This window comes from Artemia sp. Qi Xiang Cuo, chromosome 3 (assembly GCF_049724085.1).
Source record: "Artemia sp. Qi Xiang Cuo chromosome 3, ASM4972408v1, whole genome shotgun sequence".
In the NCBI taxonomy this organism is placed as follows: Eukaryota; Metazoa; Arthropoda; class Branchiopoda; order Anostraca; family Artemiidae; genus Artemia; species Artemia sp. Qi Xiang Cuo.
Genome location: NC_142796.1, coordinates 72614652 through 72636151, shown reverse-complemented (window position 1 = coordinate 72636151; position 21500 = coordinate 72614652). Strand labels below are relative to the sequence as shown.

Sequence of the window (21500 nt, the reverse complement as noted above, 5' to 3'; positions counted from 1 at the left end):
GAAAATGATGCGCAACGGGATTGGCGATTAGAAGATATGCGGCAGGTATCACAACGAACCACAAATTAAAATGATTGAGAAAAAATTTGCGGTTAGATGCAAAAAGGTCAAACGTACTAACTTAACTGACCCACTACTAACCTAACCTTAAACCAAACCTGACCACTAGCCCTTGTGCTTCTTATTGGATATTCGAAGGTATCTCCTATATCTGGAGGACGTTCTCCTATCCACCACCTGGGGAAGGCACATAAAGCCGTCTCTTAGTGAGTTCAAGTGATTCCTGTTTCCAAATTATAACCGTAGTTACTGGTGTACATTACTAAAGACAAGTCTCAACCCAAATATTTTGTATTTGAAAGAAAGTCTGTAATCCAACGTACTACCAGTGCTAATCCAGATGAACTATACAATTTGTGATTATTATGAAGCCACGGAGAAATGGAGAAAAATAGAACCCTGGATTATTTTTGTTGCAGATAAACAGGGCCATCTAAAAGGATTGTTATATCAAAAATTCTTAGTATTGACTGAAATGTCTTCAATCTGGGTAATTATAACATTTCAGAAGGTATGTGGAATGGTACATGCATGGTTGTCACTGAAGTAGTATAACGACATGATTAAAGCAAAAGCTTGGAGAGAATCTTTTTGGCATCTCCGAGGTCTTGCAAGAACATAAAAGATGATGAATGAATTCGAACAGCCAAAACAAAATTTCCTTGAACAAGTGATTTTCCTTGAACAACAAGGAAAATCGCTTTTGTGCATGGAAAGCAGTGATACGTCACTGATATGGCATTTGAGCAACAGAAATGTTTTTGGCACTAATATATTCAAAAGGTTTGCTTAATAGCATATCCAAAACTAGCAGCGCGGAAATACCCCCTTTTTTAAGGAAAAGATAGGGAAAAGGGGGAAAATCTAGAATTTGAATTCGTATAATGTTTTCTGGATTGAAAGGTCGCTTCCTATTAATCCAAGTCCGACGAGACCAAAATTGACATCGGAATTGAAAAATTTAATCATTTATTACCCCGTTTTTCCTTTTTTTTTTTTTTGGTTGTGTATTATATTATTATAATACCACAAATGGTATCCTAACCTCACCTGGGATGGAATTACGATACTAAGTGATGCAATTTTCGAGAATTGGGAACGACCTATCAATTCACCAAATACTGCACAAATTAAGATTCCGATTTTTTCACCCCCCTCTTACCTTGTTTGGGTGGAAATGGAGTATTAAGCTATGGAATTTCTCATTCTCGCGTTATTTTCAGTCTTGTCGAACATGAATTAATACGAAACAACCTTTAAATTAAGTATTGTATTTTTTTACTATGCCTTAAATGGTGTTTTTACCAGGAGACTGCGTTTACCCCCCCCCCACCCCGGAAAATAGCGCCCAGAAAATGCCACCGTCGAAAATTGTCCCGCGCAGAGAATAGTCCACCTGGACCCCCCCCCCCCCAAAAAAAAAACGAAAATCCTCCGGCGGAAAATACCCCTTCGGAAAATACCCTCTCCCGCCCGTGGCTGGTTGGTCCCCAATTACTTTCGATTTATAAAAAAAAGGTCTAATTCTCAATTCCCAACGTAATGAGCACCCTCTAAAGTTTCTGCGACCATGAGACTGAGGTGGAGATGAGGAAGTGTAAGTCCCCCTCCTACAAGGAATAAATTCCTCTCCTTTTGGGGTTTAATGCTACTCTTTACTTTCATAATAACAGCGTAGACCGGAAATATTAAAAGAAATCAAGAGGGATTAAATATCAATTTCACATTTTTAGTGTGTTTTTGTTTAAGTTTTTCTTGTACCCCAACCCCCCCCTCCCCTCCGCCCCCCGAACCCCTCTCCCTTCCGAAAAATGCATTATACAAAACTTAAGGCATTATAGATAACAAATACGTCTTTTCCAGCCTTAGCTTGTCTTTTGTCATTATAAAAAACGTAACACATAACCTTTATTATTTTTTTTTTAACAGAAGCTGATACAATATCAGGTTCTAGGTTAACGTTCTTATAAACTCTAATATCTTTATTTATAGCTATTTCATCACTTGCTTTTGCAAAATGTTGAACGTCGACTTTTGCTCTGGCTTGTCTTTTGTCATTATGAATTACATATCGCCGGAATTTCATTTTTTAATAAAGGCATGATAAGCATCGATGACCTTATCCATGTCAAAATCCGAAACCCAATTATCATAACTATCATTTTCAGTTTTGGCATGTTTTGACTCTGCCGTCGCTTATCTTCTAACCCCCTTTTCTTACTTCTTCATTTTAGATTTTCATTACTTTAGACAATTTGCCAATGCCCTTTGCTTTAACTGCCATAATTGGTCTAGCTTTACATGACGGTCCAGCTTGTAGATTTGGTGATAGTTTATGTGGTGGGACAAAAACCTCTTCTTCTTCCAACGAATTATCATTTATAGCACTTGTAAATTTTAGTTTTTTGGGCCTACCTGTAGATAAGTTTTTCATACCGATGTCTCTTTTCATACTGTCGTATTTTCAAAGATATTTGACTATTGAAGCAAGTCCGATCTCTAACACTGATTATCTACAAAGCTTCAAACTTTTGATTTTCTTTTTTAAGGTTTTTGAATTATTGTAATCCTTGGTTAAAATATATATAGCCTAAATATTTTTATAATTACCAATTTTTTGCTCTTTGAGAAATTTAATGTATTTTCATACTGCAGCCTTTTCAAGGATATTTTATTATTCAAGCAAGTCCAATTTCTAACAACAATTTCTACTAAGCTTTAACATTTGGTTTTCTTTTTTAAGGTTTTTGAACTGTTGTAATCTTTTGTTAAAATATATACAAATATTTTGCAGCTACCAGTTTTTTGCTCTTTACGCCATTTATTGTCTTTTCATACTGTTGTCTTGTCAAAGATATTTGATTATTGAAGCAAGTCTTATTTCTAACAACGATTTCTACTAAGCTTCAAACTTTTGGTTTCCTTTTTTTAAGGTTTTTGAATTTGTCTCAATCCCTTGTCAAAATATGTACAAATATTTTACTCTTACCAGTTTTTGATCTTTAACCAATTTCAAGTAAACTTCTCCATGCATGAGAATTCTCAATTTTCCACACATGTGTGACAAATGTGACAACGTCTTTGCAATACTAATGTGTATAAAAATAACACTCACATAAATATTTTTTTCCCAAAATTATGGCTTTTAAAGGAATTTCTCAAACTTCTGATCTATCTAGATCGTTTAGACCAGAATATCTTAGGATGCCGATTTTCCTAGAAAAATTTCGAGCCATTTTCGTGAAAAAATAAATGAATACATACATACACAATAATTGCTCGCTTATAAAGAATAGCCGAAGCCCCGGCACTCAGCGCGTTGCAGGCTTCAATTCCTGCTTTCTGTCAAAGCATCAAAGAATCCTCTATCTTATTGGATTCGGTTTCTTCTTGGACTCATTGTAGGTCTCACTACTGCTTCTCTTTTAACCACGCATTTCATATACGACTCTATGTGATCATTCTTGTTGCTTTTTCCCTAACCGCAAATTTTGTTGTTCTGTAATTGCATTTGAGATTCGTAGTAATGCTTTTTGTCACTTGTCTTCTAGCCACGAATCCCGTTTATCATTACAACGGACATATTTCTATGTATATTGCTTTAGTTTTTCAGACTCATTCAAAATCATTTTCAAGAAAACACTTCATACATATATACATATATACATAGCTGCTCGTTTAAAGGTAGTATATATGCTCGTTATTCTTTAGTTTTAATGCATGAGGTTTCAAATAAGTAATTTTAATTGAGTTAAGAAATTTAATCGTGAATTCAATTCCCCATCAAAGAATCATCCATTTGTAAGATTCGTTTTCTTCTGGGACTCATCGTGATTCTCACTGTTGCTTTTATTCTAACAAAATATTAATAAATATCAATAACAAGTTATAAGAATAATACTAAATTCCTCCTTCCTGTTTATCAATCATATACTTATACACACGAAACTAACCTGTTCCTTTATTCTATTTATTTTGCCTTGTCTTCTAACTCCAAATTTCATTGTACACCATTCTGTTTGCAATTCAATGTGATTTTTGCTGTTTCTTATTCCATGCCTTTTTCTTCAGCTGTTCAGAGCACTTTGTCATCTTGTGTAGTTTTTTTCCGTCAGATAATAAAAATGAAACGACCATGCTTGGGAACAAATGGTGTAATTTAATGCTTTTTAAGTGTGTATAAATGTAACGCCACTCATGTGATTTTTTTTTTTAATTAAGGCTCTAAACGAATTTTTTCAGACCCGTGACCTATTTAGATCGTTTCTTACAGGTCAGAAAAGCTCAGGGTGTCAAATTAAAAAAAAAATCACGAATCTGCTTAAAGAAAAATTATACATAAAAAAATATATAAATACATGCACAGTTGCTTGTTAAAAGCCATAGCACTGGGAGAATGAACGCTATTCCACCGGTACTCAGCACGGCTATGCGGCAGGCTTGAATATATTGATTCTCATGGTCGCTCATTTTCTAACTGATGTTGTTGTTCCCGGTGAAGCAGCATGTCGAGTTACATCTTCCTCCACTTCTCTCATTTTCATATAAACTTTGGCATAGTTACTTTAGTCTTGCAATTAATTAATTAATTTATTTTAAAACCCATCAAAAATACAATGCATGATGATGGAGTATAACAAAAAGAAAGAAAATGAAACAAAAAAAGACACATACAAAAAACAGGAGCAAATAGGTGCAAATTAAAACTGAACCAGTTTAAATATTTCAGTTTAAATAAACCAAACAATTCAGAAAAGTAAGCCACTCCAAGGGTGGTAAACCTCTTTAAATCTATCATAAGTAAATACAATATAAAAATGATAATAACCCAGCACAAAAAAATAAAAAAAAAATAAGGAAACTAGCAATAAAACAAAAAGTCCGTCCAAGGTTGGTTCGACAGATAGTCTGAAAGGTTGGGAAAAAGCTTATTTGCAGCATCAAGAGGATCCGGCAAGCTGTATCTATCCTGCAGTCTACCATTCCTGGTCCTAGGAGGAACCCGAATAAAGAACTCTAAATATTTAAAATGAGCCCTCCTAGTTCCTATTTTATCTGATTGGTTAAAAATGTCCCAGAAAGGAGCCAGGTATAGAACATGAGGGAGAGAAACAGAATTATATACTTTCGCAAGGTGGCATTTACCAAGATTGAGCTGTGATCCAATTTCACCAGCATACGCATTACGGATCTTACGTTTGGTTCGGGCAATAAGTAATTTCCGAGTTGACTTTAAGGATGTACCAATAGGTAAACCAAGGTACACAAGCTCCTGCAGTGGTACAACATCCAGATTACCCAGATTTACTCTATCAGGGGTTTCAGAACAGTTAAAATTAAATAATAACACTTGAGACTTAGCCGCATTAAAAGAAAGACAGATCTCATTACAATTCTTAGCAATCCCGCTAAAACTTTTTTCCAAATTAAACACATTCCTACTTAGGGTAAGAACGTCACCCGCAAGAGATAAAACAGACACACTTACACCGTTGAATATACAACAAGGCGATAAATCCACTAGGGCTCTTAGGGTTGCGTTATTACAAATAGTGGGAGAGGTAATGGCCCTTTGTTTAATTCCAATATTCACACAGAGTTCTGAAGGAAGAAGCAAAGATCCAATCTTTAAACGCACTTGGAGGTGTCTATAAATACAATAAAGAGGTTCAACTACATCAATTAATACCTCATTTTCAATAACTCAAGCATAGCCTGAGAATGAATTTGAGATCTGAAAGCATTACTAATGTCATATGCGCCAATAGCCAAAGGCCTGCCTGACCTTTCAGCATCTTTTAATGCACTAACTAAAATTGGATTTTGAGACCAACCATATTTTTCACTTGAGACTTGCGAACAGGTACAATTGCATGACCAGCACATCTAATAGCAGGAATAATTTGTTCACAATGTAGGTTAAGCATTAAACAAGCTCAGGCTCGTCAATAACCGCAGAAGAAGATTGAAGGAGGTGGTAAGGAATTTTTGTTTTAGTCAAAATATCATCACAAATTTTCCGGAAAGGTACTATGTCGGTAAGATCTCAAGATTCCCTGACAGACCAAATAAAATGTAGAAGGGCCCTTGGAGAACTAGATACTGGAATGCTCACGTTAATAGGAACGTGATCACTACACAAAAATCATTAAGTGTCTTTTTCTCTTTTGGGCATTTATGAAATATTTTTGCCACATCTGTGATGTTATCCTCATCATTAAAGTACTTTTCGCATCTATCATTACTGCCACTTACTTCATATATTAACTTTTCCCCCTCAAGAACCGTTTGTTTAGGAAAAAACTCCACCCTACTCTTGAAAAATTTATCAGTTTTTACGCCAGCATACATGTATCGGCTAATAAAGTTCAGTAAAAGATAATGCAACAATTGATCGGAAGCGATAATTTCATACCTATTTCACACAACGCAGTCATGAAATAATCTAACACATAATCCTCTATTAGTGCTAACTGCCTGAGAGCTGAATGAATGTTTCTTCAAAGACATCCCATAACTGAAATGATGCGCAAGGTGCTATGCAACAGGTTTTTCAGAGTCTAAAAAGTACATTTGTCTATATAAAGATGTTATAAAATCCCGTTCACGAGATTATGAAAGATTATCGTAGGGGAGACCGGCCCACGATAGGCAGGTTTTGACTTTTTCAATTCTCCATGCATTATGTCAATCGATAGGAAGTTGCTGAGTATGCCAAAGCAAAGGCAACTCAGTGGGTATCATCCCAGAAAAAAAAAACAATTAGGAATACTCCCCCACTGTTCTAGCTGGAAGCTGCTCTTTCCAAGTGGCTGAAAGTGCCGAACCTGGGCCATCCCGGTACTGGTTCGGCCGTCTCTGGCCTACGTTCGGCCACCTGACAAGACAAACAGAAAAGCGCCCAGGAAAACGTAAAAACTTGTTTTACGGCTACAAAAGTATAAAAGACTATGATGAGTATAAAAAGCTACAAAATCAGCTTCAGTAATTTAAAAAAAAACTGACAGAATATTCATTTCAAATTGTAAATTGATAGATCAACACCAAAAGTGAGCCGCTCCACTAATCTTGACGTTCCACCTGCAACTGTCGGCGGTGCCAGTTTCATTTCAACTTCCGTCTTTAGGACACTAGCTGTCTTGTCAGTTAGCAGACAGTCTCTTACTCCAGTCTTCTTCAGAAACTGGACCTCAAGTTATTCAGTTGCTACGTCTTTGATAATGGCAATATATTGAACGGGATTCCCTTTCTTGCCCTTCAGCCCACCCAGAATGTTATCGCCAACCTTGACGTTCTCAGTGTCAAATTGGAAGCTGCTGACAGGAGGCTTGTCTTCAATGTCCATACTGGAGTCTGAAGAGTCGTTGTATACAGGTTCACCTACGTCAGAATCGTCACTCTCATTGCGACTCTTTTTGAGAGAAACAAGTTTTCGTTTTTTAACCTTTTCGCTTTTCTGACTTTCTTCATTTCCAGGACTAAGGCTTTCTTGGCAGTTGCAGCATTCATCTCGTTAGTATGGTAATGCGTTCTTTCACAGGGGTGTCGGTGAGCACTCCTGACTTCTTCATATTTTTTTTTCCTGTTAAATTTTCGCGGTGAGTCTTTCGGGAAGGGGTTCGTATCGCCGATCTCTTTGAACGAATCATCTGCGGACCTTTGATCCTCATTCGGAGCAGGAACCTGTGCTGCTTCAGTATCGGTGTTTATGTTAAAACAGGAGTCTAAATGTCCCACAGGACATGCCCTGGGTATAGAAACTTCACTGATCGGTGCTTCACTAGATGTTGTTGGTGGTTTATCTGAGACATAGGAAGAGAGGAACTCAATATCCTTGAAGACATCTCTGTTTGTGGGGTAGATCCCACTTGCTCTGAATCCACTTAGGATATTCTCAGGAGTGAAAACCTTCGGATATGCTTTCCTCAGAAGTTCGGCAATGTTATACATTGATATAGCTTTACATTTATGGGGAGTCATTAAACTTGCAGCTTCTCAGTTGTAGTAGGTCTTGAGTGGCCCCATGACTGTCCTGTCTAGAGGCTGTAGTTTGTGAGTAGTATGGGGAGGGACAGTTAAAAGTACAACGCCATTCTTTTTAGCCAGATAAAGCAATTCAGTCGTGTATCGGCTGATGTGGTTATCTAGCACCAGAAGTACGGGGGACTGTTTGGGAGTTTGACATGATAGATAAAATGCTGTAAGTAAATTAATCGGAAGTATTAATGTAAGTATTAATTGGAAATGGAATAAGCCATAGGTTTGTCTGATACAGCACAAATTACATACCATGAGCAACACTTATAAACAACGAAAAAAAAACTATAAACTTCCTAATAATAATAATAAAAAAAAAGTAATGCAGAAAAAGGGAGGTGGTCATCCAGCCAGAAGCATTTTCTGAATCAGTCATGATGGCTCCCGGTGGAGCTCCTTTGAGTAAAATTTTCGGACACTGTTTCCTGGGGAAAATAAGCAGACGACAGACTCTGTTCCCAATGGCATTAACACCAGCACAGATCGCGGTCAACTGGCCTCTTTCCGCTGACGTGACTTTCCCTACTTGCTTCTGCCCTCGCCGTGCAATGATTTTACCAGGCTTGTGGACGGTTGTCAAACCCTATAATTGTTTAGATTATCTTTATCACCTTTTTAAAACAAAGGTAAAATTTTAGCTACTTTAAGACAAATTGGGAAAAATCCATTTTTTATGCAAGAATTAAATATACATAAAAGCGGCTGAAAAAGTACACCAGCTAATTCTTTAAACAGAGAAGTCGATATACCATCACACCCTGTCGAAAACCCATTGTTCAAACTAGTACCAGCTTTTTGGTACTCTGAAAACCGGATAGGGTACATAAATATAGTATTATCTACTTTATTTGGAAAATATTTTCTATGATTATGTGTTCCAGCAGAAATTTGATCCATCAGATTATGTCCAACTTTTCTAAAATGGTCAGCAAATGCTTCCGCCATCCCTCTCTCATCAGTTATCTTAACTCCTTCATCGAAGTGTAATGTGGGATGGAATATTTCTTGTTTTAACATTATTTATTTTTTTATTTATTATTTTCCATGTTTTCCGAGGTGAATCACATTTAAAAAATTTATTTTGATAATATTTTGCTTCTGCTTCTCTGAGAACAAGAGTAAACTGGTTTTTATATTTTTTTAAAATTTTCAATATTAATTTCATTTGGGTACTGCATTTTCACCTTACACAATCTATTTTTTTTCACAGGGATAATAATGCCAGAATTAATCAAATCTTGGATTCTGAGCTTACCTGCAACCTTAAAATATGCTGTTTACTCAGCTTTTATAAGCATGGCCCACGTTCGGACGCCTTGGTTCAGCATGCCGAACCTACCCCAGACATTGTGGGTGAACGTGGGAATTTGCCACCTCGCGGGATGAAAAAATGTTAGCAGCAGACCGGTGAACATGGGGCGTGTTTGAAGATGCCAAAAGACAGACAGTTAATCAGAGAATACAACGTGAGTTTATGTCCTATCAAGTATTTGTAGTTAGGCGTAGAGCTTCAGACAAAACTTGAACAAAATTCAGGATTTACTAGCCATAAAACACGATCCAATCTGATATTTTTGGTAAAACGGCTAATCAAGGGCAGCCATTTTAAAAACATACACTCTCATCTAGCGGAGCTTTTTCAATCTATCAGAAGTCTTCATCTGTTTTTAAATTGAGATTATTTTCTTTGGCCGAACGTGGGCGGTGCCGATCATGGGGCGGTCTCCCCTACTGGGTTTTGTGCCACAGTTTGTTTGCGTCAAAGATTGCGACGGCGTTGTTATTTAAAACATTGATTTGCAAAAATAAAATTTTAATTTAAAGTGTCGGGTTAGAGGGGACAGTAGCTTTTGACAAACTTTGGGTATAGCAATATATGGTGCTAAAAACGAAAATAAATTAAATAGAAAAGAACTACTTTTTCAAATGAAAATAAAGAGTCACATTAAAACTTAAAAGGAGCAGAAAACATTCCGTATGTTAGGAGGGCTCCTCTCTTTACAATCTCCGCTCTTTACGCTCAAGTTGTATGATGCTTCAAAAATAATTTGTATTCTAATTCAGTTGGTCTTCTGTATGAGCAGTTCGTTTTGACGAATCGGGACAAAATTAAAACTTTAAAACAAAAACAGGGAATTGAGAAGGAGACAGCCTTTCAAACGTAAGCCAAATAGGTTCTGCTCGTTTTAAGTTTCAATGTCGCTCTTTAATTTCACTTATAAGAACTATTCTTTTGAATTTAATTCTTGCAAGAGTATTCCACTTTAAATTGTAAATCAATCAAACCCTTCCCTTTACTTCCTTATTCTAGTTTGGAGACAGGCCAGATCCTTACTCAGAAGATCATGGTTTAGTCTATCGGTCTTTTGTATACTTATATGACTCCCTTCAAGGACATGAAGACGTTACGTTTACCCTCAAGGCGTCTTTCTATGAAATTTACAATGAAAAGGTAACTTTTTGTTCTTTTTGTGTTTTCTGATAACTTTCTTTTTATTTTAGAGTTGTATTTCTTGAACCATTACAGTCATAGAACACAAAAGTAGAAGAGTAATTATAGTTCTTCACCTTAAGAGAAAGAATGACAGAGTAGAGGATTTCGATGTCATGTTGAGGCCGGGGCTTTTAATTTGAGAGACTCGACAAATCTGTGGACATTAAATATGGCTCAAAATACAAGACTCTGTATTTTCTGTTTAAAATATTCCAGATACATTTCAACTTTATTGTCACTGAAACACCTAAAGGTGACACCTTAATTTTTCAGACTTTTAAGATAAACGCCGAAACCTTTTGATAAGCTATTCTTAAACGGAATTTCAGGAGAACAATTCATGTATATATATATATATATATATATATATATATATATATATATATATATATATATATATATATATATATATATATATATATATATATATATATATATATATATATATATATATATATATATATATATATATATATATATATATATATATATATATATATATATATATATATATATATATATATATATACATATATATATATATATATATATCACTATGGTAATTTTATGTTGTTTTTTTTTGTCAACGTTTGTACTTAGTATACCTTGTTTATGCTGACAAAAAGTCCAAAATTTCTCCTATGAATTCGGCTAACCTTAGACCCGTTTTTCAGGATTTTCTTATTATTTTTTGGGAATTTTGTAGTGACTGGATAGTTTGGTTTCAGATGCTTTAGTGCGATATACTGATCCCCATGCAAAATAAGAAAATAATCTCGATTAGGATGCTACTAAATTAGATAAAAACATCAATGACTATCGGCAAGAGGCAAAGCATCCACTTTAAGAACCACAAAGAAACTTCACTACAGACCTGGTTAGAAACGGGTAGAGGAGCAGCGGAGGAGGAGGAGCGAGAAGGAGGAGCAAGAATGGAGGAGGAAATGGAGAAATTACATGTTTAATTCGAAAAGAGTTAGAATGCTGAATGAATTTTGGTAATCTCTTTATGTTTTAAAGAAGAGATGTATAACTGAATGAGTAGCAACAAATTGGAAATTTTAAGGTGTTGCTCTGTCTTTATTGAAAGAATATTTTGTCTTCTCGTTTTGTCTTCTATTACTCAGGCTATTAAGGTTTTGAAATTATTTTTAAGCCTAATTTTTCGTACACATGAATTTTGATTGGTATTTCGATTTTTCTTTTAATCGTAAATGTTCCAATATTCTCACTGATTGTATTGTATAAAAACCTTCTGAAAGACTAAACGATATTATCTAGTTGACTTGATTTTTCAAGCAACAAACACGCGGCTTCGTCAGAAAATACACTACTTACTCTTTTACTTTAGATTATTGATTTGCTGAATTTCGGTACCAATCAACAAAAGTTTTTGAATGTTCGTTGGTCACGAAAGTTTCGTGGATTCTATGTCGACAATCTTTTCACTGTACAATGTGATGAATTTGATGACCTCTTAGCTGTTTTAGAAGAAGGTAACCTAGCTTTTATACAGTATAATTCTGCAAAATTTTGTTGAAATGCAGGTTGAAGCGTGACTGTTATCCCTTGGCACGAATTTGACTTGAGGTCTGCGTCTAATGCCATTATCAAACAGATCGTGGTAACGAACTGTAAGTAAGGAGCGACCCGGCTCAATAGTAACCGAAACTGTAGAAAACAGAATTTTGATATCAATAGATACATCAAAAGAATCAGATTTTAATGCTGATTTCAAATATATAAGTTTCATCAAGTTTAGTCCGACCAATCAAAAGTAACGTGCCTGAGAAAATTTGGCAGATTTTCGAAAAAAGGGGGAAAGACCCCCTAAAAGTTATAGAACCTTAATGAAAATTACACCATCATATTCAACGTATCAGCGAACCCTACTGCAGAGGTTTCAAGCTCCTATCTATAAAAATGTGGAATTTCACATTTTTTGCCAGAAGAAACATCACGGATGCGTGTTTATCTGTTTGTTTGTTTTTTTCCCCAGGGGTGATCGTATCGACCCAGTGGTCCTAGAATATCATGGGAGGGCTCATTAGAACGGAAATCAAAAGTTCTAGTGCCCTTTTTAAGTGACCGAAATAATGGAGGGCAACTAGACCCCCTCCCACGCTCATTTTTTCCCAAAGTCACTCGATCAAAATTTTGAGATTTTGTTCAGCATTTTGTTCAGCATGGTCGAAAATATGACAAATATGTCTTTTAGGATGACTTAATCCCCCGAAGTCCCCGGGGGAGGGATGAAAGTTATGAACTTTACCCAATGTTACCATATAGTATTGGTTATTGGGATGTATACAGACGTTTTCAGAGGGGATTTTTTGTGGTCGGGGGGGGGAGTGGGCCGGGGGTTATGTGGGAGGATCTTACCATGAAGGAAGTTTTAATGGGAGAAGAGGCATTGCTATGAAGGAGGTGCCGGATTTCCCAGCATTATCTAAATAAAGATCAGAAATTATATATAAAAAAAACAAGTTTTCCAACTGAAAATAAGGAGTAACATCAAAACTTAAAACGAACAGAAAGATTACGTGTATGATTGGGTTCACCCCCTAGTCAATACCTCGCTCTTTAAGCCAAAGATTTTTTAGTACTTTCATAAGAGCTATTTATTCTAAATAATGGCCCTTGTGATTAAGGGGTCATTTTTTAAGAAATGCACCAAAATTCAAGCTTTAGCTTAAAGAGCGACGTATTGACTAGGGGGCGAGCCCTCTAACATACGTATTAAAAATATATGAATATAGAATTTCGTTACGTAAGTTAATTCGTAAGTTACGTATATTTATTAATAATAAAAACGTTCGTAAATAAAATTAAACAAGTTTCGAGAAAGACATTTAACCAAATAAAAGTAAAATTAATATGCAAATTTTGTTTTAATTATTCATGTACGGGGAGCCAAAATCAAAACCTGCATTAATTCAAAAACGTTCAAAATTAAACATAAAAAAAACAAGTTTTTTTTTAACTGAAGTTAAGGAACGACGTTAAAACTTAAAACGAACAGAAATTATTCGGTATATGAAAGGGGCTGTCCCCTCCTCAACGCCTCGCTCTTTACGCTAAAGTTTGACTTTCTCACAGCTCTTATTTTTTTAAACAATAAAAACTTTAGCGTAAAGAGCGAGGCGTTGAGGAGGGGACAGCCCCATTCATATACGGAATAATTTCTGTTCGTTTTAAGTTTTAACGTCGTTCCTTACTTTCAGTTAAAAAAACTTGGTTTTTTTTTATTTAATTATCTGTAAAACACGCGTGTCAATTCTGCTTTTACACATAAATGCAAAGGTAACAATGACAAAAGCTACCTAATTTTCTGAAATAATGATTCTAGTCAGAAATGTTTGGGCATCAGGTGTTTGGCTATAATTTGTATTATCTAAACATAAAATTCTACATATGGATTGTAGCTAGCTTGACTCTAATGTTGGCGTAGAGCCGTAGACATAAAGCATGGAAGGTTGTACGTCAAGTTTTATCAAAATGTACTTTTTGGTAATATTAACTCAGGCTAAGCTTGTCGCATTAGCGTAAGCTGACAGCAGACATTATTAAAAGACACACATTTGATAAGAAAGGTAAAAAAACTGCTTATATAATATCAATTTTTCACAGGTTTAATACATGTTTATTTGCCACTAGAAGTTTTATTTCTTGAACGATTCAACAATCGCAGAAATAATATACAAATACTTCATAGAAAACAGAAATATCTTTGAATATCTTGAATAACAAATTAGATATTTTTAACCGAATTAATTAACCTGTTTTGCTAAGTGAAGTGGGAAGTAAAATAGATACCACTAGTAAAAATTTTGGAAATAACAGCCAGCCAGCCAGCCAACCAAGGAGTAACAGCCAGCCAGCCAGCCAGCCAGCCAGATCATGGAGCTTTAAAATATTAAGTGAGTGGAAAACTTTAGAACTGGAGCTCACAATTTTGTTACGAAGGCTATGCAATGTCGAATCTTGTTTCCTTAAATTGTTTTAATTAACTTTAATTTGATAAAACCTCTTTCATTAGAAGTAACTGATACAAGCTTGGTTAATTGCATCTTCAAGGTGATTTTTACGTTCGAATAAGAATTTTGTCGACTGTGCAACGGAAAAAAGGCAATGCAGTGTTAATAACAACGGTTAATGCAGTTAATAACAACTTCAACCCAATGGTTTGTAGTATATTTTTCATTTTCAATCTCTGTTTTTTCCTTTCCTGAGTATGTGTGAAAAAAACGATTTCTCCTGTAAATGATTTCCATAATTCTCTTAAAATAATTATATTTAACATAATGATTACGATATCAAACCGTCAAAATGACAATAATGAGCTGTTTTATCCTATTGAATAGTTTTGTTTTAACTGTGAAATTTGAATTGTTGCTCACTCCTTTAATAAGCACGTAAATGGAGTCCTGACTATAGGTCTATTAGAAAACCTAAATAAAAGCTAAACAAACATTGCAACTTTGAAAATAAAAGACGACTTTAGGCTATAGCCTAATAGTATTGACTTTTTTCAATAGTTTTAGGGGGTCTTTCATTGTACTCATAACAGACTATACTTTCTTCAAAATGGGGTATTAGTTTTGTAAACATTGGATATACTATATCATATGCAGCACAATAGCGCTGCCTAAGTAAAGAACGATATTGGTATTGTTTTTTGGTTTATCAATTTTTATTTTGCCTCTCCTGAGTATGAGTGAAAAAAACTGCCCCGTAAAGTATTTCCATAATGTTCAACAAAAATAATTTTGTTGAACATAATACCCACTATATTGAACCGTAGACATGAGACTAATAAGCGGTTTTATCCCAGTGAAACTGAAAACAAAATACATTTAAAATGCTTTCACTTTTTTTACTTTAATAAATAAAAAATCATTAAAACTTTAAGAAATAAATATCAGTATATGTATACTAAACTGACAATCCAGGGTCTTTTTTTTCTGTAAAGTATAAATTATGTTCTGGTCTTGAGAAGATATGGGGGTTGTCAGCCCTACTCATGTTACTTTTTACTCGTTTTGAGTTTGACTCGGTTATTTATTGTAATTTCTGTTCGTTTTGAGTTTTATTTATTTATTGATGGTGATTTGTGGTAGTTATACGCTTGGAAGGATATTTGAATTTATTTCTGCTCATTTCTGGCTTAGTGAAGCTCTTTACTTTTCGTTGAAAAGCTTATTTTGTGGAATTTTTTTTAAATTAATAGTTCTATAAAGCGGGATTGGTCCTCGTTTTTCGCACAGCGCACTATTTGAGATACGGTAAGTTCATCGGGTACTCAAAACAATCCGTAGGCAGTTCTTCTGGAAAAACCCCTCTTCCATTTTTCTGAACGCCCAAGCTTCAGACCATACTTGACCACCGTCAGCTTCCAATATTTTAATCTTGGTTCACAGACTTCTCTGCTTGTTCTTCAAAATGTTTTTAAACTGTGAAAAACACCCTATGCCTTGGTTATTCTACTCTTAACACGTACACTGCACCCACCGTATACCTCATAATACTACTTGTGTAAGTAAAGCTGTCCACTTTATCGATCTTCTCATTATCAAACATAACTTCTTCACCTTCATTTATTCCTGGTCTTCACGACTGATTCTTTTTAACATTAATTTTTAAACCAATTTATACACCCGGAACTCGCAAAACCACTAAAAATTCATTCATTTTACAAGTATTTTCGTCTATCAAACAGTTCGTGGTAACGAACTGTAAGTAAGGAGCGACCCGGCTCAATGGTAACCGAAACTAAAAAAAGCGGAATTTTGATACAAAAAGGCACATCAAAAGAATCAAATTTTAATTCTGATTTCAAATATATAAGTTTCATCAAGGTTAATCTTACCTATCAAAAGTTACGCGCCTGAGAAAATTTGGCTGATTTTCGAAAAAAGAGGGGAAAGACCCCCTAAAAGTTATTGAACCTTAATGAAAGTCACACCATCATATTCAGCGTATCAGAGAACCCTACTGTAGAGGTTTCAAGCTCCTATCTATAAAAAGGCGGAATTTTACATTTTTTGCCTGAAGAGAGATCATGAATGAGTGTTTATTTGTTGTTTTTTTCCCTCAGGGGCGATCGTATTGACTCAGTGATCCTAGAATATTGTAGGAGGGCTCATTCAAATGAAAATGAAAAGCTCTAGTTTCCTTTTCAAGTGACTAAAAAATCGGAGGGCAACTAGGCCCCCTCCCACGCTTATTTTTTTCCCAAAGTCACCCGATCAAAATTTTGATAAAGCCATTTTGTTCAGCATGGTCGAAAATATTATAATTATGTCTTTTAGGATGACTTAATCCCTCGAAACCCCCAGGGGGAGGGCTGAAAGTTATGAAATTTACCCAATGTTAACATATAGGCTAGTATTGGTTATTGGGAAGTATACAGAAGTTTTCAGGAGAAATTTTTTCTCGTAGTGGGGGGTGGGGGTGGTTCGAGGGTTATATGGGAGGATCTTTCCATGAAGGAAATTTTCATGGGGGAAGGGATTATGCTATGAAGGGGGCGCCGGATTTCCCATCGTTATTTTAAAAAAAAATCAGAAATTAATTAAAAAAAAAATGGATTTTTTCAACTAAAAGTAAGGAGCAACATTAAAACTTAAAACGAACAAAAAAATATTAGCTATATGATTGGGTTCACCTTCTAGTTAATGCCTCGCTCTTTAAGCCAAAGATTTTTTAGTACTTTCATAAGAGCTATTTATTCTAATTAACGGCCTTTGTGATTAAGGGGTCATTTTTAAAGAATTGGAACAAAATTCAAACTTTAGCTTATAGAACAAGGTATTGACTAGGGGGCAAACCCCCTAATATACGTATTAAAAATATATGAATATAGAAGTTCGTGACGTAAGTTAATTCGTAAGTTACGTACATTTATTACTAATAAAAAGGTTCGTAAATAAAATTCAACAAGTTTCGAGAAAGCCATTTAACCCAATAAAAGTAAAATTAATATGCAAATTTCGTTTTAATTATTCATGCACGGTGAGCCAAAATCAAAACCTGCATTAATTAAAAAAACGTTCACAAATGAAATAAAAAAACAAGTTTTTTTTAACTGAAAGTAAGGAACGAAGTTAAAACTTAAAACGAACAGAAATTATTCCGTATATGAAAGGGGCTGTCCCCTCCTCAACGCCTCGCTCTTTACGCTAAAGTTTGACTTTCTCACAACTCAAATTTTTTTTAAACAATAAAATTTTGTTTGAATTGCAAATTTTTTTGATTAAATTTAACGAAATTCACACCATCAGATTCAGCTTATCAACGAACATTATTAAAGAAGCTTCAAACTCCTATCTGCAAATATGTGGAATTTTGCATTTTTAATTAACTTTAGCGAAAATTACACCATCACATTCAGCTAATCAGAGAACCCTATTAAAGAAGTTTCACGCTCCTATCTGCAAAAAGGTGGAAATTTGCATTTTTTGCTCGAAGAAAGATCACGATGCGTGCCCTCCAAAGAATGGAGGGCACCTAGGCCCCCTCCCACGCTCATTTTTTTCTCAAAGTCACCCAATTAAAATTTTGAGATAGCCATTTTGTTCAGCATAGTCGAAAATCTAATAAATATGTTTTTTAGGATGACTTAATCCCCCACAGTACCCAGGGGAAGGGCTGCAAGATATGAACTTTGCCCATTGCTTACATATTGTATTGGTTATTGGGAAGTATACAGACATTTTCAGGATAGATTTTTTTCTGGTGGGGGGGGCTGGAGGAGGGTGTTACTTGGGAGAATCTTTCCGTGGAGGATATTTTTTTGGGGTAAGGGACATTTCTATGAAGGGTGCGCCGGATTTCCAAGCATTATTTAAAAAATGATCAGAAATTAAATAAAAAAAACAAGTTTTTTCAACTGAAAGTAAGAAGCAACAATAAAACTTAAAACGAACAGAAATAATTACGTATATGAGGAGGTTCTCCCCCAATTCAATACCTCGCTCTTTAAGCTATAGTTTTTTTTGTACTTTCAAAAGAGCTATCTATTCTAATTAAACGCCTTTGTGATTCAGGGGTTTGTGAATTAACATTTTTTTTAACTTTTAACGTAAAGAGCGTGGTATTGGCTAAGGGGAGAACTCCCTCATATACGTAATAACATATACGTAATAAAAAAAAAAAAAAAACAAGCGATACGGCTCAATAGTAATCGAAACTTTTAAAAACGGAATTTTGATGTCAATAAATGTATCAAAAGAATGGGCTTATAATGCTGATTCTAAATATATAAATTTTATTAAGTTTAGTATTACTCATCAAAGGCTACGAGCCTGAGAGAATTTACCTGATTTTTTAAAGAGGGAGGAAACATGCCCTAAAGTGAAAGAATTTTAATGAAAATTCTTATTCAGCGTATCACAAAACCCTATTACATAGGTTTCAAGCTCATATCTGCAAAAATCTGCAACTATATCTGCAACGTATTTTTTGCCAGAAGAAAAATATACGAATATAGAAGTTCGTTACGTAAGTTAATTTGTAAATTATGTCAGAACCAAATTTAGATACAGCCATGTAGCAAAAGAAGAGTAAAATTTTTATGCAAATTTTGTTTACTTATTCAATGACGGTGAGCCAAAATAAAAGCTGCATTAACTAAAAAACGATCAGAAATTTAATAAAAAAACAAGTTTTTTAAACTGAAAGTAAGGAGCGACATTAAAACTTAAAACGAACAGAAATTGTTCCGTATATGAAAGGGGCTGTCCCCTCCTCAACGCGTCGCTCTTTACGCTAAAGTTTGACTCTGTCTCACAACTTTATTTTTTAAAACAATAAAAAACTTTAGCGTAAAGAGCGACGCGTTGAGGAGGGGACAGCCCCTTTCATATACGGAACAATTTCTGTTAGTAGAATGGCTCCTATTGATCCCACGCCCACAATACCCCTTCGAATCCCGATCCGGACACTTTTTTTTAAAACTCTCACGCCCACCACGTGGTTTATGGTTTTCTTCCTTCAAGGTCAATCGATCTGTTGTTGTTTGGCCACGTGTAATGACATGAGGGGTGATTTACATAATCGATGGGGGAATTATTGGTTCACGAATGGGGGAATTAAGAAACAAACATGTCTTCATTGTTGTTTGGCTAGCCTAACCTGAGAAATTGATTTACATAATCGCTCGGGGAAATTATTGATTCACGAAGGGGGAATTAAGAAACAAACATGGCTTCATTGTTGTTTTGGCTAGCCTAACCTGAGAAATTGATTTACATAATCGCTAGGGGAAATTATTGATTCACGAAGGGGTAATTAAGAAACATTATGGTTTCTTTAATCTTTAGGCCTGAGGGATTTATTTATTATTGTTGTTTTGGACAAGTGCATGCTAGGGATGAATGTCAAGGTGTCCTGGAATAGGAAACCGGAAGTACATGCATCCTTCTCAGCCAATCAGCGAGTCGGATACATCCCCCTTCTCAGCCAATCAGAGACCTGCTTACATATGATTTTCACCATTACATAACAATTCGCCCTTGAGATTTCGTATATAACAGGCATGTATTGTGATTAAATTACCAGAAAGTATTGTGGCACAATTGAAACAACAATGAATGTTATTGATTAACTTGAAGCCTTGGCAACTTCAATTTACCATGTAAGTTCATTTTCATTTTTTATTTTCAAACTAAAATTATTTTCATTGGTCACCCTCTACTATATTTAGGTAAGTACCCCCGCCCCCCACACACCTAACCACCGTGCAATCTTTATACTCACTAGGAAACAGTAAATACGTTCTTTTTATTAAATAAACCGAACAACCCTCCCAGCCCCACACTGATTTTAAAGGTATAATTCGTGCTAATAGAAATATTTCTCTTTTTTTTTCGATAAATTTATTATTTCTGTATTTATATCTAAAGTGACAATTGACTTCTGTCAGCTACTTCTACATATTCTGTCAGCTGACTTCTACAGATTCTCTGCTGTTAAAGGTAAATGGGACTGAAGATTTATTGGGTGATTTAGAAAAGGGGGAACACATCAGCTCGCGGATGGATTACACCAACTGGAATCCATCACTCTACCCCGAGTTGGTGAAACGTCAAGCCCCCAACCAACTATTAATGTTAAAATCAGAGACGGGGAGTGATTTGATATCCCGGGGGGTGTTCCCGGGCCCCAAAGTCTATTGCGTTGAAACTCATAGTGGGGATGAAAAGAAGGCGTGTAAAGGGGTGCCTACACATTTTGTAAAGAACACTTTCAACATGAGTGTTTACAGAGCCTGTATAGAAATTAGCCTAGTGCCAAGAGCACAAGTGATTGCAATTTGCTCTCTACAGTATAGAAATTATACTCTAAGAGAGGAGGAAAATGCAATGTAATATATATTGAACAAAGTATACGTGCTCGAAAATGTTTTTAGTGTCCTACTTCATTGCCACTACCGTATTTCAGATCGGGTTGAATGCATAGACTATGGCAATCAACTTGGTCAGGATAAATTAACCTAACCTGAATAACTAACTAACCCAACCACCTACCTTTCATAAATTAAGTAACCCAACCTAACCTAACCTGTAGCAGCAGTGACGACAACTATTTAATACAGTTTTTTCCATCGCGGCTCCCGGGGGAGGGGGGGGGAGGTTGGGGGGGGGGTCTCCCATTAAATTAATAATGTTCGACGGTGATAGTTCATGTTCCCAGTGTTTTTTTTATTGTTTTTTTCAAGTGTTGTTGTACAGAAAAGAGTGCTACTCTGTGCTAATGTACATAAAGTGTTCTTGCTGGACAAAAAAAAGTGTTTTAAGACAATAAGTGTTGTTATTGCTCTTCATGTTGATGGACAAAAAGTGTTTTTATTTATATTGTACATAAAGTGTCATTTTTATCACTGTTGTTCATGTTAAACAAATAGAGT

At 35.3% G+C, this 21500-nt stretch overlaps 1 protein-coding gene across 1 annotated transcript in view; it reads left to right on the top strand.

The window, feature by feature from the left end:
• LOC148954502 (kinesin-like protein KIF17) overlaps positions 1–21500 on the top strand; it is a 186284-nt gene that overhangs the window by 62452 nt on the left and 102332 nt on the right. The window contains exons 6-7 of the mRNA XM_089086301.1: positions 10409–10549; positions 11943–12087. Coding sequence (XP_088942427.1) covers positions 10409–10549; positions 11943–12087 — 286 coding nt within the window. The remainder of the gene's footprint in view (positions 1–10408; positions 10550–11942; positions 12088–21500) is intronic.